This window comes from Pseudopodoces humilis, chromosome 14 (assembly GCF_049639895.1).
Source record: "Pseudopodoces humilis isolate 2021_Gansu_Grassland_sample_001 chromosome 14, ASM4963989v1, whole genome shotgun sequence".
NCBI lineage: Eukaryota > Metazoa > Chordata > Aves > Passeriformes > Paridae > Pseudopodoces > Pseudopodoces humilis.
In genome coordinates this window covers 8,142,436-8,162,276 of record NC_142213.1, presented here as the reverse complement: position 1 = coordinate 8,162,276, position 19,841 = coordinate 8,142,436, and the positions used below count along the sequence as shown (strand labels likewise).

Below are 19,841 nucleotides of genomic sequence, written 5' to 3'. Positions count from 1 at the left end.
CTGGTCACACCACACTCACCAGTGGCTTTGTAACAAAGATGGGCTGCTGGTTTTAATTCAGTAGTTGCTCATAAGAGAGACCAGCTAGAGGATATGACTCCTGACAGCCCCAAGAAACCACCCAAGAACTTAACGCCTCCCTGCCCACATTGTAAACACAATCATATGGTGGCAAGGGTGATGCTGATGCAGGAACACTGGGGCCCAACCTCCATCCTTTGCAGGTTATTTTTAGCTTCCAAAAGAAATTTGCTTTGGCAAAGGTTCTAAAATACCTTTAGATCTGAGATAGAGCCTTACTGTAACAACTGAATCCAATTCTAAGGATCACACAACTAAACAGGTTTGAGCCAGGAGACAAGTAATTTTCCAATACCTTCTTCTTTTGATCCCATTACTACCAGCTCTTCATGATTATGCACCAAGCTTGGGTGTGTAGTTTGTTTTTGTTGCTCCTGAAATGCACCCTTGCCCACCTCAATATCTGCAGTTTTTCCAGCAGTAGCAAAGAACCAATAGCTGGAAGCAAAACTTTCTGCAATCCAGGTGTGGGGAGACTGCTGAATATGAAACAGACCACTTTCAACCTGCACAGATCATGGAACTGGATACCTGTCAAAAATCTTCTGGCTCAAGAGCCAGCAAGACGTTATCCTTTGGTGGTTTTCATGCACTGCTCTGCACTTTACCTAGAGAGCCACACATCCCTGCAGAACCCAGGACTCTCCAGCACAGGAAGTTCAAGTGTAAAGGAACTATACAGCAGAAACCAGAGAAGTCATTTGGGTTGGGTTTTTTCAACAAATAAACTTAGCAGTATACATCTCCCCAAGTAAATCAGAACAAAATCAGTCAAGCCAGTCTATGTTTTAATGGAAAAGATCAATGTCTTAACTACAAAATATATTTACATACATAAATAAGTTACTGTAATAAAAAATAACTGTTTGAATGTCTGTCTTGCATAAATACCATATCTGCACTTAAACTCTGATGGTCTCATCATGGAGCTTTGGTCTGTGTAATATTTCTTACCTGACAACTTAGCTACAGCACTACCATTGTAATTACTTCACCCTACAGTGGAGTAGGGGTCTGAATTAACTGCTTCTCATCCATTATCTGCCCAGTTCATGGAATCATGCCTCTGTGCAGCTGCTGCTCCTCTCCCTAAGAGGAGGCTGTTCCCACACGCATTATCCTGAACAGTGTGTTGAAGTTGTTGCTTCTTATTGCATCCCGACAAGCACTGACCACTTGTGTTTTAGGTTTGCCAACTGCAAAGAGAAAAAATAAGGAAAGAAAAGGAAAAAAACTCAGTTACAGAGTAAGAAACTGGAAAAAATACTTATTTGATCCTGTTTGAAAATTTAGGGGTTTCTTTCAAATACTTTTGAAACACATGATGAAACACCACCTTTTTTTTAGTACATAGATAAAACCCTTTCTTTAAAGAAGAATCCCCTGTAGCTCTGTTTTATGAGAGCTTGTTGGAAGGGGAATGCTATAAACATACAAAAAGGTACCTCCCACCCTGAAGATCTACATGACTAATAATGCAAATAAAACAGTCCTGCTTAAATTAGTAGTTACTTTTTTTTAAAAGCAGAATTATAAACCAAGAACTGAAGTAATTCTAAAAACATTTTTAAAGTAGTATGTTCAACAAAACTATCAATTTCTGCCTTATTCAAAAATCTGGGAACTATTTCAAACTGTTCTTTCTAGAATTGTGATCCCAGATTATACTGGACACTCGCAGTTGACTGTCATACATAATTGGCTATGACTAAAGAATGAAGCTTCTACTATTTCTACTGAGTTTCAGGCCAAAACGACCTGAAGTCACAGGTGACCTCTGGGACACATCTTATGTGCCTCACTGGCAGTCTGAAACTCCTCATTGCTTTCAAAAACACAGACTTACCACGTAACCGCCCAGCCCTTTGGATTGCCTGATTCACAGCTTTCAGATTATTCAACAGCTCTGTGTGATTGTTGCAACGAATTTTGTATTGATTTATTAAATCTCTGTTCAGGTCATACAGCTCACTGTACCGTGTCTTCATGTTTTTCCTGGGGAACAATCAATCCAGTTATTTTCAGCTCTGACGACAAGAAAGTCATTCCTGATTTGTCAATATAAAGGTGTAGCAATATATGCTTGTGTTGGCTACCACAGTCACCTGCACGTCTGCCAGCTAGAAGACAACAGAGTTGTCTAGACATGTTGGTTATTTTACTAAAAAAACCTGAATAGTCTATTTTTGCAGTTAGTTATCCAGCAAGACAAAGTGGAGATACCACTTTTCCCAGTGAAAGTACCACTGCCCTGCTGCTCTTCAGAGTAAAGCTCAGCATTAGCAGAAAACAGCAAATCAGAGTGAAAACCTAACATTTCTTTCATGGTGTTCTCAAGAGTACACGCACCACAGATATATAAAGGGACCTGAGAGAACCTAAAGAACCTGACAAGGTTCAAAGAGAGCTCATGGTGTGACTGCCAAAGGTACAATTCTACATCAAAAATCATAACTAGGCAACTCTTGCATCACTCCTATGTTTTTCTGTGCTCTTTTCTGCCTGAAAAGTGAAGACTGACCATTCTAAACCCCGAACACACAAATCAGGAAGCAATTGCTCACATGTCTCCCAGGAGCCGGGCATCTTCCGCCTGAACCAGCATGCTGCGGATGAGGTTGGAGTGTTCAGCCATGTCAGCAGTGAGCCTCTGATTCACTGCATGGTGCTCATCCACCTGTCCAAGGCAAACAAGTCACGAGCAAGTGTCCTTGGCACCCTGGGCACACAGAGTTCAGGCTAAACCTCAGCCCAGTGCAGTAGGAAATAACATCCCAACCTAACCAACCAGCATTCCTCACACTGTTCTCCTTACCCTCTCTCCCCACTTCAGGAGCAGAAGGGCCCCCACAGAAGGGATGAGCATGATGACCCAAACCCTGAGCTCAGTCTCCCAGACAATATATTTACTTTATCCTAAACACCCAACTGATGGGAACCAAGGGCCTGTTCTACAGAACAAAAATAGACAGAAAGTTGAGGGTATCGCACAGAATATACAGCAAGTCATTGTGGGCTGATTTTCACAACAAAGATAAAGCAGTTTAGAGATCCCCTCATAAATAACCCCCAGTGACTGCTTATCTGCCTACTTAGAAATGCCCAAAGCCTTCTCACCTTCACCAACACTTTCCGCAGCTCCTCAAAATATGCAGGAAAATCTGCTTCCACCTGCAAATCTTCAATGGCCAGAAAAGAGGCCATTGACTGGATAATGTCACCAGCTAGATCAATATCATCTGTGTTGATGGAAATCTGTCAGAAAGGAAAGAAAGCCCAGGCTGAAAACAGGTCCTTTTATCAAGAAGGCATGGGCAAGCTCTACAGCTCTCAGTAGGCGAAAAGACACTGATTTCAAAGGGGCTTTTATTCAGGTTTGTAATAGAGAGGCATCTGTGCACACAGGACCACTGAAGTTACAGGCAGCTTTGTGCCTCACATTATGGCTCCCTGAAACCATTCTGTGAGGAAGTAATTTCTCTCCCTCCTCCAGATCCACAGGCTAAGAATCTTACTTCACTAACAGGCCCTGGAATTTTACCCACTGACAGTAAACAGACTCAGAAGTTTCCAAAAGCAGTACTTTTTCTGCCTGTTTAGTCATCTTCACTTTTACTGCCTCCTACTGGCAGTATTATACTGGTTTCACTGGGGTATCCAGGGAGGTACTCACCTCTCCACCAGGCTTGATTTTGATGCAGAGCTGACCTGCATTACGAAGCGAAGTGAAGCAAACCTGAAAGGGAGCACTCTGAAACTCGGCATCCTCTGGCAGCAAGAAGCTCTGATTCAGCCACATAACGATCTTGCAAAAATAAAATAGGAGCATCAGCCATCCCTTGTGTAGAAAGCTTCAGGAACCACACAATGTCCCTGCACGTGATGTGCACTAGAATACTCTGTTCAGGGTACCTCAGAAATTTCATTCACTAAATTCCATCCCATAACCCCATGTCATGAACTTGTTAGAATGAGGACAGTTGAATCCTTGAACCAAAGCTGAATATTTCTAAAATAATCAAATCCAACAATCAGAGACTGCTATGAAACTGAGCCACTACTTGAGCACTGTGCTGCCTTTTTCCTGTTCTCTGCTCATTTACAAAATTCAACACTCACTACACGTCTCCTGCTATCAGCAGGCACACAGCAAACAAGATAGTATCTGAAACACCTTCTGATCTCAAGCATTTAGTTCCTGCAGGAATTCCTGATGCTTGGAATGTCTCAACTGAGTCATCTTTTAAAGACAGAAAAAAGCAGGGTTGACTTGAAATACACAGATTCCAAAGGCCAGTAGGGCACTTCACTGCATAATTTTTCCTTTGCTATTGGAAATCTCAAGCTGATTGCAAACTCTCCATCTTTGCAAGAACTGAAACCAGGAAGAAGAGCAGAAACTCACCCTTTGTGGCCTCTCATTCATGGTACAGTTAACAAAGCTCAGGGGCTCTGTGGCCAAGTCTGGACTGCTCAGGGCATACATAGAAAAACGGGGAAGCTGTCTTGTCAACTCAAATACGTGGAACTGTGTGCTGGAAGCAACCCAATGGGAAAACAGAGTTAATAACATAGCAAGGATTCACCTATTGCAATGCTTCCTGGCTCTTTTTTACCTGGGGACTGACACCCACAGTTTTCAGTTACATAATCAGCTGCTGACTGCTTCCCTGGAAGAAACACCGAAACTTGGAAATTCCAGGCTTATCATGAGATTGTATGATTCCTCCCCATTGCTGTCATTTTCAATAATCCTTCCACTGAAGTATACTCTCTAGGCTAATACATTTACAATTTAACTTTATGATTGGGTATTTTCTTTACAAGTTCAGTGAAGTCTTATTAAAAGCAATAATAAAGACAAATAGAGAAAATAGAAAGGGAATTCAGTCCCATATAGTCCTTCTGCAGTGGGTGGCTACCTCTCAAAATATGCCTCCCTGTCCAGGGAAAGAATTCTGCCTCCTCAGGCACCAATAGCTCTGGCAGATGTGAACAAGAAGAAATCTGTTTTCAAGGGTATATAGAGAGACATTTTATTTTCTATGGACAGATATTTCTATGGGAGACTGGAAAAATGTTATCTTGAAATCAAGCCTGTGTTACTTTCTATTTGCCCTGAAGCCAAATGGATTCGGGGTTACTCCATAGATTGAAATACAAAGCTGTGGCTCCAGAGTGTTCAAGTACTCCAAGTGTTCAAGTATTCCATCCAGAGCAGCCACTATCTAGGACCCAGCCCCTCGGGGATGACAGGATAATCTCTTCATCTCTTGATTCCCTCCACACACCCACAGTAAGACATCTGGACAAATGTGCATTCCTTCCCTAAAGGCAGAGCCAGAACACAACAGATCACAGTGATTCCAGAGCATTTAGACTTTGTGTGGAAAATAACTCAGTGCCACAGGTCCATCCATGTTTTTAAGAAAGCATCCCAGCTCTCCCTTCAGTAAGACAGAGAAATGAAGTGCTCAGGAATTAACGGTGCACTTCCCATGGGACAAGCATGAAACCACATTATTGCTGTTTCCTGGTCCCACAGTTCTGGAGACTGGCAGAGATCACACCACAAAAACTCACCTGTTTCGGTAACCCACAAAGGCTTTGATGTGCAAATCCACAGGGACATCTTTGGGTGGAGTAAGGGGAACACGAATGCAGCCTGAGAGGTTCTGGAGACTGGGGTGGATCACATGGCTCTCTCCTTCAAATATGCCCTCAGCAAAGATCAGCACAGCACGGATGATTGTGTCTTAGCAACAGGAAGAAAAAGCAGTTCCCAAATGAAAAGCTGTCCTCTGGCAACAAACCGCCACTGTTTTCAGAATTAAGCATGTTCAACTCCTTCAACATCCCTCCTCTGAATTGTTAAAATATCCCAGGAGACCAGGACTACCACATCTGGATTTGACTGCATCCTAGCACGGCTGGTGCAAGGTGAATTTGCTGTCTTGGGGTAGTTACAGTTTTGCATGTAAAGCCAGCTGAGATGCAGCTGCATTCATGCAATACCCTCACTAATGCAGCAGTGGGTATACAGTCAATGCAAGTGCTGCAGGGATCACCAAGGCTGGTTTCAGCCAAGTTAAATGTTAATTGCCTCAGAAAATAGCACATAATAAGAAACAAATTCCATCAAACTCTTTTCCCCTAAGACCCATCCAAGGAACACAGCTTAATTCAAAACTCTGTGAAAAGAAAGAAACCACAAAAGGGATGTTACAGACAATAAAGGGGAGACATTCAAATCACCAGCTAAATATAACTAAAAATTTGCATGACTTTACATTAATTGAATATCAATGGTTGAAAGTTACCACTCACCATTTGTGGTGGAAATACACAACTCCACATGGGCAGACTGGCTGTCAGAGCCCAGATTAACTGAGAGGGATGTCTGGAGTTGGGTGTTTGCTGGAATTACACCTCTCTGTGCATCAGCTTCCTTCAACTGAGTGTTCAATTCAGCCTGTTAAAAAACACACACCCTTCAGTATCAGAATCTCAAGATTTTCTTTCAAAAACCTAGAAAACATATGCACAAGTCAGTTCTCTTTTCTTTTGGAAGAAGGTCGTGTTACAGCAATTCCCAGACACTTCCAATTAGCTATGAGTGGTGGCTGGATTAGGGATGGAGCTGTGGGACACTTGGGTTACAATGTGTTTGAGTGCTTCACTATGGAGGGACCTCTGTATACAAACCCTTGCTCAAAAAACACTTAACACATGTCAATTTTAAACACAATCTTACAGAATTCCAAGCTTCTGCCATGGTGGTCATTTGCTGTTCAAATATGAGTTTGCTCTTTCCTAAGACTGTTTTTTGAAACGCTCACCATCAAGCCACAAGTGGGATTCCTACATCTTGGCAGCACTCCCAGACCTCACCCAGTGACCTGATCCTCTCACACAATCCCTCTGACTCCCAAGATGGCACTGAAAACTACAATTTTCAGTCATAAGCTAAAACACAAGACTGAAGGGAATCCAGCTCTAAACACAAGTGCTCTGGCAAGAGGAGGAAGCAAAGAAAGCATTATTAAAATACAAAAAGCAAGTTCTGAACTTGCACAAGGAGCAAGCCAAATGCAGAGGCTTGAGCCCCCAGCAGACTCACTGCATCCTGACAAGCTACAGCTCTGACTTGTCTGCCCCACAACCACTTCCCAGATTACTCTGGATTTATACCAATAGTGTTTTGTACCAAGGTGTGTTTTGGCCCTACACATTCTTCAAGCAGTACCTTTGCATTTTCCTCATAATTTTTCAGTTCCAGCAGCAGATTTTGTTTCTTTTGACTAAGTTCTCGGATAAGATCCTGCTCAGCACTTGTATCCATTAGGTTCCCTTTCATTTCCTCACCTCCTGGCAGATAGCCTCGGACTGTACAAAAACAAAACATAGCCCATTTCAGCAAAGACTTCAACAGCCTGCCCAGAACTTCAGTTTCTGTGACATGACTCCCCTGTACTACTTCTGCAGTTCCCATCTTCAGGTAGTACTATTCAGCTGAAAACCTGAGCATTGATTTAGACCCACAGAGGCTCTCCCTTTCTTCGTGACTGGGGCAAGAGAACTGTACATTTTTAAAAAAAGAAAGGTGAATTTCCAAGCTGACTTTAAGCTGTACTCACCTGACCAGGCATGTGCAGCACCCAGTCATTTCCAAGAGGATTCCCACTGCAATCATTCTTTCAGGTGCTTAGGCAAGTTTACAATTATGCAAAATTAATGAAATGTGTACCTGGATTTCTAGAGCTGGTCAGAGGAGTTGTTGCTGTCTGGAAGTGACTGTAAGCCACTGTTCATCAGCCAGTAAACAAGATTTACCCACATTAGTTTTTTCCCCAAACCAAGGGGTATTTCACTTCTAAGGGTAAGACTTGTTTCCCAGTAGTCCAGTGAAGCACAGAGTTAGGGAAATATCTCTCTCTGTGGACAGAGGACCTGTGAACAGGTGATGAGACAACTTTCATTTTGCTCTAAGGCTGTGTGCCCTGATTACAGCTCTGACAATGAAAGCCAGGGACAAAAATCTTTTACCTGGGAAGAATATGCTACCTGACTGCAAATGACTGCTGTCCTGTAAAAAGTTGCATGGAACTTGAAATCATTCAGCTTGCACACTGTCCTCTGATGAAAGGACACACTTTATTATTTCTGACTGAATCATTCATTTAAAATGAGAGCAAGACAAAAACCACTACAACACAGGAGAACACCTCATATGAAAGGATGCTGGTCCCAAATAGAACTCTAATAACATTGTCTATATAACCCCAGCCACACTAATTACTAAGACTTAAAGGGATCCCCATCATGCCAAAACTTGTTTATAATGGACCCATCAGAAAAGGATGATCATGTTCAGTGATACCAACCTATACAACTCTGCTAGGAAAAGGTTCTCCAGAACTGCTTACAATGCTCCCCTTCCATAAGCTTGGGAAAAAGTTTTAAGAGCTGAAGCCCAAGTGCACCAAATCCCAACAGCCTGTGATTAAGACAGACAGCAAAACACTCTGCTATTTAACAAAGACAGGCTTTTGTTTCAAATGGGTTGTGCCAGACCTGCTTGTCTCAGGCCACTGACGCCAAGGAGTCGGATAATCACACCAGTGTCTTTCCTGGAGCCATCCCTGTAAATTCATACTGAGCTTATTTAAATCATCTGTGATCATATTTATTTCCACTCACAATAACGAGGCCTGACTTCTTGAATGCATGGTGGATAAATCCACCACTTCTCCAGGCTCAGGATAGCATTTTCCAGGAAACAAAGCACTGTTAACATCTAAAATTTCTAATATAAAAACTCTTCATCTGCAGAAGAAAACCAAAACACACACACCCTTAGTTCTTTAAACAGCTTTACCTACTGTAAAGCGGCCAAAGAATTAAAAATAGAAAACAAAGATTTCCTATACATTCATCTATTATAATGTAGCCTGAAGAATCAGAGTCTGTACTGAATATCATTATCTTTGCATTAGGATGGGGTTTCTTCCATTAGACAAATGAATTTTGATGGTTTCTTGGATCATAATGAAATGTGCTGATTCTCACAAAGAAGACAATATTCAAAATCCTGTTTGCAGATAGCATAACTCAAAATTCCCTTAGCTGCACATAAAGCAAAGGAAATTTGGCACACAAAACGTTGGAACCAAAACGATGTTTAGCTAATCTGAGATAATGTGATGTGCCTGATATTGCTGTGTATTACATTAATATCCTGAAAATGCCTTTACCTTCACCATCAATTGAGCAGCAGATTAACTGGGTGCTCCCATCCATTCTGTAATCCCCTTCCACCAGTCCTGCAATCGACGAAGCAAAGTTGTCCTTAAAGATGACCTCCCCAGTCCGGTCACTGCGTGCATCAACCTGGAACAAAAAATAGTTCCAAGTCTCAGCAGAAGAGAAAAGTCAACTCCAAAACACATGTCATGCCATACTCTGAGCTGTTAACTGAAAGCCAGCTCTGCTCACAGAACTGCAGGTGAAGTTGCTGCTCTGCTCATCCAAACACTACACATGAAAAAAGTACTATTAAGAAATGACCTCTAGGCAGACTCTAGAAGGAGGTAGAAGGAACTTCTCTTCAGAAATGCTTCCCTAAGTTGCAAAACTAAAAAAGGAAGGAAATAAAAGGGACTGCAAGTCTGCACTGGAAAGGTTATGCACATACGATGCAGCAATGATGAGACTAAACCAGAAATAATTTTAATGCAGTATTTACAACCTCTCCTCTCAGCTGCAATCCTTGTGTGGTGAATTATTTTTATACACAAATACCACAACTTTCCATTATCTTTCATTCGATAAGAAGGGTGAGGTGGGCTCAGTTCCATGCACTGTGTATTTTCCAAAGCACAGGTCACAGCATTACTCTTTCTAGGAGCTATGGACTGTTTCAGACCAACAAATTGGGTAGAGACCAGTGGAAAAGAACAGGAGCAAAGCAAGGAGAGGTTCTCTCTGTAAAAATGTTACGCATCTAATCCAATGTGAGTTACAACACATCTGGGCTCCAGACTGCCAGCTTGATATGAATTTATTAAAGTGCCGCAGGCTAATGAGAGTAATAAGAGGTGTGAAGAAAAAAGCACAGCTTTACAGAAAAACCTGGCAAGCTGCATCCAGGAGAGATGTGGCAGTTAAAATAGTCATTTCTGGCAAAGGGGAATACCAAGGAAGAGGCTTGAAAGACTAAAACTGAACTGTACAGAATGCCTCTACATAAAATGAAATAATGCTTGATTAATCCTGCCACAGTCAAGACTGACGCTGCTCTCCTGTTACATAACTGCTTTGTCTTCCCTGTAGTTTGGGAACATTCAGAATACATGGCAGAGATTTATTAGCGTGTCCTCAAGACACACCTGAATAGACACACTCAAGAACTCTAGGATGTGGCATATGGTCTCTGCTGCCATGGAAACAACTTGCCACACCTTAGCAATTGACTGAGCTAAGCAGGGGAAGCAGCTTTTCTCTGATCAAGCACTTGGCACAGGACTCACTAGCCAAACTAGGTTCATTGTAATAGATCTGCAGTGCTTAGGTTTCTAAGTCTTTTTCATTTTTCAGTTTTTGTTCTTCAGATAACAGCCTTGTTTAAACACAGCCCCCATATCTGCAGCTCCTCATTTTCCCCCTATATAAACTCACCTTCCCATTAGACCAGCCAGTGATCAACTCACACACTCCATCAGAGTTCAGGTCAAACGCATGTATGCTCATTGCTTGGTTTTTTGACTGAGGGCAGAAAAGAAAGAACAAATTAAGCTCAGATATGTTCTCTAAACTTCACATGCTTGCCACTTGCAAAACACTGGACTATGAGACTACAGAGAGTACAGGAAGGAATGTAACTATGCCTCTTAACAGGAAGTTTGAGCATTACTATTTCTAAGGTCACAGACACATGTGACATCTTAGCCCTTGCACTACTAATCTAGTATACTGCTTTCAAAGGACCTGATTGTTCCCTTGAATACACTTCCATCCAAGCAAATTATGAGAACTCACAAAAACAAAGTGTAAAAAACCAAATCCTCTAGGAAAAAAAGTATCAGGGCCTCAACACTGTCATAAAATTAAGACTACTGAGGACAAACACGAGTCTCTTCCTGCCACCTCTTGAGGAATCTTCTTATTCCTATCCAATATACTATTCTGTATTATATTAAGAATATTAAAATGAGCATCAGGAAAGGCTCTTGCCAAACTGATTTGCTGCAGCAGGAAATTGCTACTGATGAGAAAAAAATAACCTTAAACACAGACAATGCAAGATTTAAATTTCTGAAAAACAGTTTATTGATTCAACCAGAGGATTTTCTAACATGAACTCAAATGTCTCTTGTTAAGCTGAAGAATCCCTAGCTGTATGGTTGTATCCCCATTGTTTAAACCACCACCAACAGCCCAAAAGTACTACAGGAACCAACCTGGTATTTTATACGAATGTATAACAACAGGTAGATTTTGTAAGAACAAAATTACCTTAAGTTCTGTGCTCAGCAAAGTTCACCTAAGGGTAACATCAGAATGACCTGAAATTAGATACCAAGTCTCCTGGCAGTCTTCAAGCTTCCAATGATGATACTCCAACAATGGACTAACCTTAATCCTCCAGTAGCGTGCTGTCTTGTTGTAAACTCCGACGGTGCCATTGGCAAGAGCGTAGCCAAAGCGACTGCTGTACATGGGGCTAAGTGCAGTGACAGTCTGGTGGGGAAAGGAGGGAGACAGAGGATACAGGAGTGAGAACTTGGGTAACTTCAATAGCAGGGAACAGGTCATAGAAAATTCATCATATGAATCCTACATTTCTTAAATGGTAAGTCTGTTGTAGGAAGCATTGAATACTGAAATAACTACTTTTAAGAATGAGTCTGAAATCACTGAAGACCTTGCAGGATTTCCTCACACAAGCTTTGCTGCCAGTGTTAGGACACACTTCAGCAAGGATTGCAGAACTGCCCTCAAACTGTATACTTTGACCAACTATTTCCTACCACAGGAAGCAAAACTACTGCTCATAGGATTCCTGTGGTCATCAGTGCTAACATACAATCATTGAGAAACTACACACAATATTCCCTAAGCTTACGGAGCTGATGATGACAAAGGTTCAACTTGCCTGGGTTAGGAAAGCCCTGGAGATACTATTGGTAGAAAATCTTACCAGTGAAATAAAAATTAAAAACTCCCACAGTTGGGTTTCTTTGGAACACAACTGGAACACCAGGCCAGGTGTCCTACCTGAATTAGCTCTGGGGAAAGACCTGAGAGTCATAACTTGGCCTGCTTCTCACCCCTTTTAAGACCCATTCCTCATTGAGCTAAGGTTCTCAGGGCTCAGAAATGCAGGTTTTTCCACACACTGAGACTCAAGATTTTAATGTCAGGAGGAACAATTGCAATAATCTGTCTGGTCTTCTGTACAATGTAGCACAGGAGACTTCCTTCAATTAAATTCTTCCCCAACTTCTTATTTAAACTCATCTGACTGTGCTCCTTGGATGTTTTACCACAAAACTGTTCCCAAACCCTCTATCCTTTCCTCCACAATCTTCTGAAGATTCTTTCCTAAGTATCAAACTAAATTAGAAGTACCTAGTACGGACAGAAGAGCACAGCAACAGTCAGAAACTGAAAGGTAACAATAACAGCTCAGCTTCACCAGAATAAGTGATTAAACACAGAAAATGAAAACTATCCAAGTTTTCCAAACCAAACAATGTACAAAAACACTGCTCCTTGAATTTATCTTCCTAAAAAGGAAGGTTTAGGTTCAGCTGTGTCCTTTTATATTAGAACAGTAAAATTGTAACAGGCCTCCTATGACTGCAGGTATGAATATAAAACAATTCCACTGAGGATCTGGAAATAGATCATATTTGAGAGTGACAAACCTTTAGCATCCCTTTAACTAGAAATATCTAATGACCAGACTAGCCACTGCAGAGAGAGCAGGACATATTATAGGCCCAGTTCTAACTGTAGTGATAGCAACAACCTCCTTTTCCAGAAGAGTGCCTGCTGGCTTTGTCTTTTATAGCTCTTCGTAAGTGGTTTATTAGCTAAGCCTTTTAGTCCCATCTTGGGCAGCGGGGAGGCCTCAGATCTTTAAGGACAAAAGTCTGTGACCTTACTCTGCCTTGGGTCCGTGAAAAGATTGAGAACACTTCTAAATGCAGTGATAAGGATATTTTACTCCCTTCCTAAAAAAAAAAAATTTGTGGGCATCTTCTTTCCATTCCTAAGCTAAACACCTACACCTTCTATTTATCCCTCTATAAACATATTTGCCCCATACCTTACTTTAGTCACCATAGCTCTTTTCATATAGCCAGTGTGTAACTCCAATTGCAATATAATCTTCCAGTTCTGCCTGGGAATCCCCTTTCTACCCTGCCATGCACTGTCTGGATATACACACAGGGACAAGTTACACCATCATGATTGCATCAAAAACATTTGAGGAAAACTGTAGAAGACATCCTTTTACTCAGAGGACACTAGGAGCTTCAACTACAACCTGGCAACCTTAATTACCCTTGCACAGTGTCCTGTCAGCCAAGAATAGTCACTTTTCTCAGTGGGGTGAAAGGTTTGTAAATAAACAAAGCAAAAAGCCCCCTGCATAATGAAAGACATTATTAAACTCTAATTTCTGCAGTTCTAGCAGAACAGATACTGTGCCAAATAGTTAAGTAAGTACTTAACTACACAATAAATCTGAACCAGAGTAGCTTTAGAGTACACAACACTTACAGCTCTGTCAGCAACTATAATAAACATTAGCCAGAAATAATTTACCTCTGTCTCTGACATTTCTGCCACAATCTCATCCTCTTTAAACACGCGGATGTCAAAATCTTCAGAGCCAACAAGAAGCTGAAAAAAAAATAGTGTTCCTTAAAAATAATTATTCAAGCTAAGGAAGCAAGCACCAGGATCCAGAGGACACATGAATATTTCAAGTCCAGCAATGAAGAGCTTTTAACAGATCTATGAAATGTTGCCAGTGTTGCACTGAAGAATGTTGCCAGTGTTGCACGGAAAAAACTAAGAAAAACAAACAAACAAAACCAAATGAATTCAAGTATCAACCATCTCTGCTCCTTCAACCTAAGTGGTGGCTGCCACTACTGCAAAGTAGGAATAAAATCGCCTTTATCTTGATGTAAATTACTATATCAACAGGCATTGAATTGGATCCTCTGCATCCTCACTCCTTAGTATTTCCTACATTTTAGTTCTTTTCCTGTTTCCTAGTTCACCAGTAGAAGGCATTAACTGGAAAGGAGCCCAGTGGAAAATTTCGTAACGAAGATGGTGATAATTGTCAGGTTCTCTTTCGCAAATTGAGAAACCAAGAAAAAGATCTGCTCAGTGCTTTGTCCATACAGTCATCCATCAAATCAATGACAAACAGAATTACAAATCAAAGTCTAAAACCTGTTAATACTTTTTCCCACTGAAACCCATGAGCCTTTCATCTTTACCTAGCAAGAGATACAAATCCATAACAAGGTTGGATTTTTAAAAATATTAAAGGTTTTTTTCTTCTGAAGTAAAGATGCTTCAGATTATGTCAACCTAAATCACACCAAGCTAAGTCTACTGCAGCTACTGAAATAATTTGCAACAATTAACATATTTAAGAAGCACAGATTTCTTGACCAAGTTGCAACCACCAGCAAAAGGCAACCAGATAAAAGTATACAATCTTGAAACAATTATGGTGATGCTTTATTTTCCAGAGGTGTCTAGATTTTTTTTTATTAGTTTGATTCACCACATCCACCTCATTGACTTTCATTCCACTGGACAGAAATTTGAAAGAGAAAGTCAAAGTTCTGCCCCACAAGTCTTTTGCAAGATGGCAGAAAGTAACCATCAATCTAAAAATCCTAAGGAAGGCAGTGACAAGTTAGCTCTGTTAGCTACTAAAAGTATATTCATACAATTTCAAAAGCAGTCAATTTTAAATGTCAACATGTTCTTACTGGGGAAGAAAGAACAGAAATTAAGCTAACACAGTAATTTACCAGGTAAGACACAAAGTGATAATTTAGGAAGCTGCTTCTGTGCATTTTCTCAGAACTTCAGTTTTAAACCAGAGGCAGTTTCACAAAAGCCACAAATAAAGGTAAATAAATAAGTAAAGACCCTTTAAAATCACCTAGAAAATTAAGATCAAAAATCAAAAAGAACCCTGGAAACATCTCAGTAAATGCAAGCTGGGGTAACTGGCCCAGCAAGTTAGTCGGATATTGTATCCAGCTCGACTCAGCTCAAAGTAGCACCAGATTACAGCAACCATGGAGAATATAGCAGAAAAATATAGCAAAACCCACTTAAAAGCACAAGTGCAAACTATTTGCAATTAGTACTATAGATCAGTTTCCTGGTTTCTGAATTCTTACACACTGTCTCGAATTTCTATAAACACCTCCCAGCACATTAAAAAAATACAAAGAGGAGCTGTGCAGAAATTGATTTGAAAACCTGAACCACTCCACTTCCTGAAGATCCCAATCAAGCAGGGTCTGTGTCAGTTTAGTGCTTACAAAAAAACACATGAAAACTGTTCAGGCCCTTTACACATCACAACTGGATATTCCAAACAAGGATTTTTCAGAAACTAAATGAAGAAGCTCAAGTAATATGTTTAAAGTCTTAAGACAGATGACAAAAGTAAGTATTTTTAGCATAATGATTTAACTTCATATTGATTTGCATCTGATGTATACTAGGAAGCCATTACTCTTCTTAAAGATTCATATTTAGAAGCACAGTTGCTCATTTGGGATGAAGAAACATTTCCAAAAGAGAATGCCACACAAATTCACAATTTCACCCTTCTCTTGCAGCCTGCATGATTAGAATGGCAGCTGTTTCCTACTGTTTGTCTCACATCATTATCAGCAAGATGTGTGTTACAAATTATTGTCATTTTAGATCAGCAAACAAAGAGTATTTCATTTCCACATGTCACTATAAGGAAACAGAAGGGCTGGATATGAAGACATTTCTCAATGTTAGCAAGTGTAAGTGAAGCTTTTCAAAAGAATAGCTTTTTATAAGTTCACTTTTATACGTAAGCTTGCAAGTTGTTTCTCTGAAATTTAAAAGAGTTCATAACCATATTCAAGAAATACCACTGAAACAGACGCCTTGCCAACCGATGATCACAGGCATTTCATTGTATTGCTCCTGGCGTAAAGAAAAATGAGAAACATTAACTGGTGATGTAAGTCAGTTGTACTTGATAAGCTGAGGTTTTTTAAATTATCATTTCACTACAAGACCACAAGAACAGCTGAATTCATGTGTAAATGGTTACAAACCTCAGTTTTCCCATCATCATCAAAGTCACACAGTGCTAGCGAACGAACATTGTCTCCAGTAACCTGCAAGGAGAAGGACAGTACTCAGTGATGGTCATAGCTGTCAGAAGCTGAATTATTTTTATTATCTCAACTGTAACAGAACAATTGACACAACCAGTGTTAAAGCAACATCTGAGTGCACTGAATACATATCCAAAATACAGTTTAAGGCCTGAGATAAATTAAGAACAATCAACAGCTAAATTAATAGCTATCATATTAAAAAAAATAAAGATGATTTAGGGCCATTGAAAGAATCTTCTATTAACACCAAAACTATTATGAGTGTCCTTACTGTCCAGAAACGGTCATTTCCTTCATAATCAAAGCCCTGCAGGGCACAGTTTCCACCAATAATAGCAAGTGGGGGTGAAATATCTCCCAGCTTTCCCAGAACTATTGCATTGGCTCCATCTGAAACCTACAGAGAGGCATTAAAGGAAAAAGAAACAGCAAACAAGAATACATCAGAGCACACAAATGAAGAAGAGAGCTTCCAACATTATCACTGTCAGTTTAGCTGAGCTCTGAATGCCTATAATTTTTTTTTAATTTGGTCTTGCTAGGCAATGTGACATATGAATGCAATGTATATCTGTATGTGTGTGAGTAAATTTTCACGTATTAATTTTGAAATACTGCAGATATTCTACAGACAAATATTCTGAATATAGCAGTAGGAATAATGTATAGCACAGACACATAATTGACAAAGTAATGTGAAAGCTGTAATCTTTACAATTCAAAGAAACAGAAAATGATGGAGATACTAAAAAAAGCAGACAGTTAAATCAACTTGCCTCTCTGTAAAACAAATCTGAGTTGTTATACACATCGTAAGCCAATAAATTAGTCTGTGTTCCAACCAGAAGACAATCATAACCCAGCTGAGGGTTCAGCATCCCCGAAGTCAGACAAGTGATCCCTTGATTAATGTTCAGAAGAGAAATGTCTGAATCTTGGTTACTTTGCACCATTCGGTTTGTATATGTTCTCTGTCCTCGGGCATGAGGATTGTGAATAAAAACCTGTAGAAACAAAGATATAAATATTAATACAACACATGTATCTGTATACAAACACTAAAGACTATTGTTTGCATAATAACTGAGATGGGGAACCTAAATGAGGACAAAAGACTGGGGTTTTTACTGACAACAGTATTTCTCAAAGTTATTCTTTAAACTATACTAGAAAAAGGGAAATGGCAGAAAAAACAGTGCTCTGACCAGTGGAGTTGCAACATCATTGTTTTGTTTGTTTCTGAAAATGACAACTGACAAGTCTTCAAAGTAAGGCAAAAATAGGAAACCAAAGGGAGCAACAACAAATTAAACAAATTACCTCCAGTTGGTAGCAGTATTTGCAAAACACCCCATTTAGGACAATTTACCTGGTACATATCTGTAACCTCCATCTGTAGGTGAACATGGTTAGTTTTAAAAGGATGAAAAATAAATATGGTTTTACTCTCTCTGACCAATGCTCAGTCACTGTAACTGCCTGGAGCTAAGTCAGTTCAACAGTTTGCTTTTTGGCTGTGCAGTCTGTCCCTCAGACAAGCCCTTGCTCTGTGCTGTTCCTGAAAGTGCCAAAATAAAATGAATAATGCTGGGAAACATCACAGACAAACCCTGCTTGTATTTACAACCTAAGTGCCTCTGTGGGTTTATGCTTCAACCTATGCTTTATTAGTCAGGTTGCACTTAATCCTGTTTTGTTTATGTTTCTAACTCAGAGTACACAGGATGCTCTCTCTTCCCATCAGACTGTTTGTACATCAGCCACAGAAACCTCAGCCCCGTTATCAGCACAGAGCTTGGTTTGTAACAGTGCCAAGACTCACTGCTCTGAGAACTGTATGATAAAACCCGAGGCTTCAAAAAAAATCCCGTTTTCTGCTAGAAAACGTGAGTTTCCTCAGCGACTTGGGTTTGTAAAGTAATTCAGGCTGGAAGAAGCCACAAAAGTCACCCAATTCAACCTCCTGCTCCAACAGGGTCTCCCAGAGCATGTTACTCCAGATTGTCTAGACAGCTTTTGAATCTCCCCAGGGCTGGAGACTCCAGAGCCTCTTTGGGCACGTCTGCTACTGCTCGACCTCGTCCCCAGCTGTTAATGTTTGCAAGCTCCCTGCTGCAGCACAGCGAGGCTTCGAACATCGCGTCCCCGTGCCCGCACGCCGCTCGGGTGCCTGGGCCGGGGGCCTGCGGAGGACGAAGGGCACCAGCCCCCAGCTCCCGGCTCAGCTCAGCCTGGCTCACCCCCTGGAGCTGGCGGGGTTCAGCGCGGTTTCCGCGGCGCCCGCCGGGGCTGCTCGGCCGCGCCAGGCCGCGCCGTAGCCGCCGAGGCTGCTCCTGCCCCGTTACCTTGCCCGCCTGCGTGGCGCCCGCCAGGCAGGGGTGCGTCCCGTCGTACCGGCCCAGCGCCACCATGCGGGGCAGGATCTTGTGGTTGAGCTTCAGCGTGAACACGGGCACCAACATCATGGGCGAGGGGCCGCGGGGCGGGGCGGGGCACGCCGGGAGAAGCCGGGCCTGGCCGGGCCGCGGAGCCGCGGCGGACGCGGATCCACCGGCACCGGCACCGCTTGCGCGCAGGCGCCGCGTCAGCGGGAGGGGCGCGGCCTGAGGGGCGGCCGCGGGGGGGCGCTGTGGGGCCGGGGCGGGGATGAGCTGAGGGGGGCCGGGGACAGTGGGGGGCAATGGGGGGGGATCGGGGACAACGGGGGAGATGGGACCGGGGAGAGTGGGGGAGACCGGGGACAACGGGGGGAGATGGGAGCGGAGGAGCAGTTGGTGAAGTAGGGGGGAGGCAGGTGGGGGAGATGGGGTAGGACTGCGGGCAGTTACAAAGTCAGGGCAGCTGGGGCCAAGTGAAGTGTAGGATGGAGGAGGTCGGGGGCAGTCACAGAGATACGGGGAGGCAGGAGATGTTAGGGTGCATCTGGGAGAGCTGGGGGTGTGGGATTAGGGGGCTGGGAGGGCAAGTGCAGAGGTCAGAAGAGCTGAGAGGCAGCTTGGGATGCAGGGGGCAGTTGGAGGTGTCGAACTAAGGGAGACATTTGTAGAGGTCAGGAAAACTGGGGGAGTATCTGGAGGTAGTGGGGGGCAACCGGGAACAGGAGGATAGAGGCAATTGCCCCCCTGGGCAGCTGCAGTGGCTTCCAACACCCACATTGCCATCTCAGTCCCAGATTCTCTGCAGGGTCAGCACCCAGCTGGGGCCAAAGGATGTCCCCTCCCAATCCCCAGCACCTTCACCTCACCCTTTGCTGCCTGCTGGCTGCCATACACACCCTTACTCACACCTTGCCAGGAGTATCCCCAACTGAGAGATCTCCGA

The 19,841-nt window shown here is 42.2% G+C and overlaps 1 protein-coding gene across 1 annotated transcript; it reads right to left on the bottom strand.

Moving 5' to 3' along the window:
- Positions 1-852: 852 nt before the first annotated feature.
- BBS2 (Bardet-Biedl syndrome 2) lies at positions 853-19,090 on the bottom strand. Its single transcript, XM_005526318.3, has 17 exons — positions 18,866-19,090; positions 17,297-17,524; positions 16,792-16,917; positions 16,455-16,517; positions 13,918-13,995; positions 11,716-11,820; positions 10,759-10,845; positions 9,336-9,471; positions 7,328-7,467; positions 6,409-6,553; positions 5,665-5,836; positions 4,487-4,616; positions 3,755-3,886; positions 3,199-3,336; positions 2,646-2,758; positions 1,928-2,076; positions 853-1,277 (listed from the first exon to the last, which is right to left on the bottom strand). The coding sequence occupies exons 1-17, from the start codon at positions 18,983-18,985 to the stop codon at positions 1,171-1,173; spliced, it is 2,169 nt and encodes a 722-aa protein (XP_005526375.3). The 5' UTR covers positions 18,986-19,090; the 3' UTR covers positions 853-1,170.
- Positions 19,091-19,841: the final 751 nt, after the last annotated feature.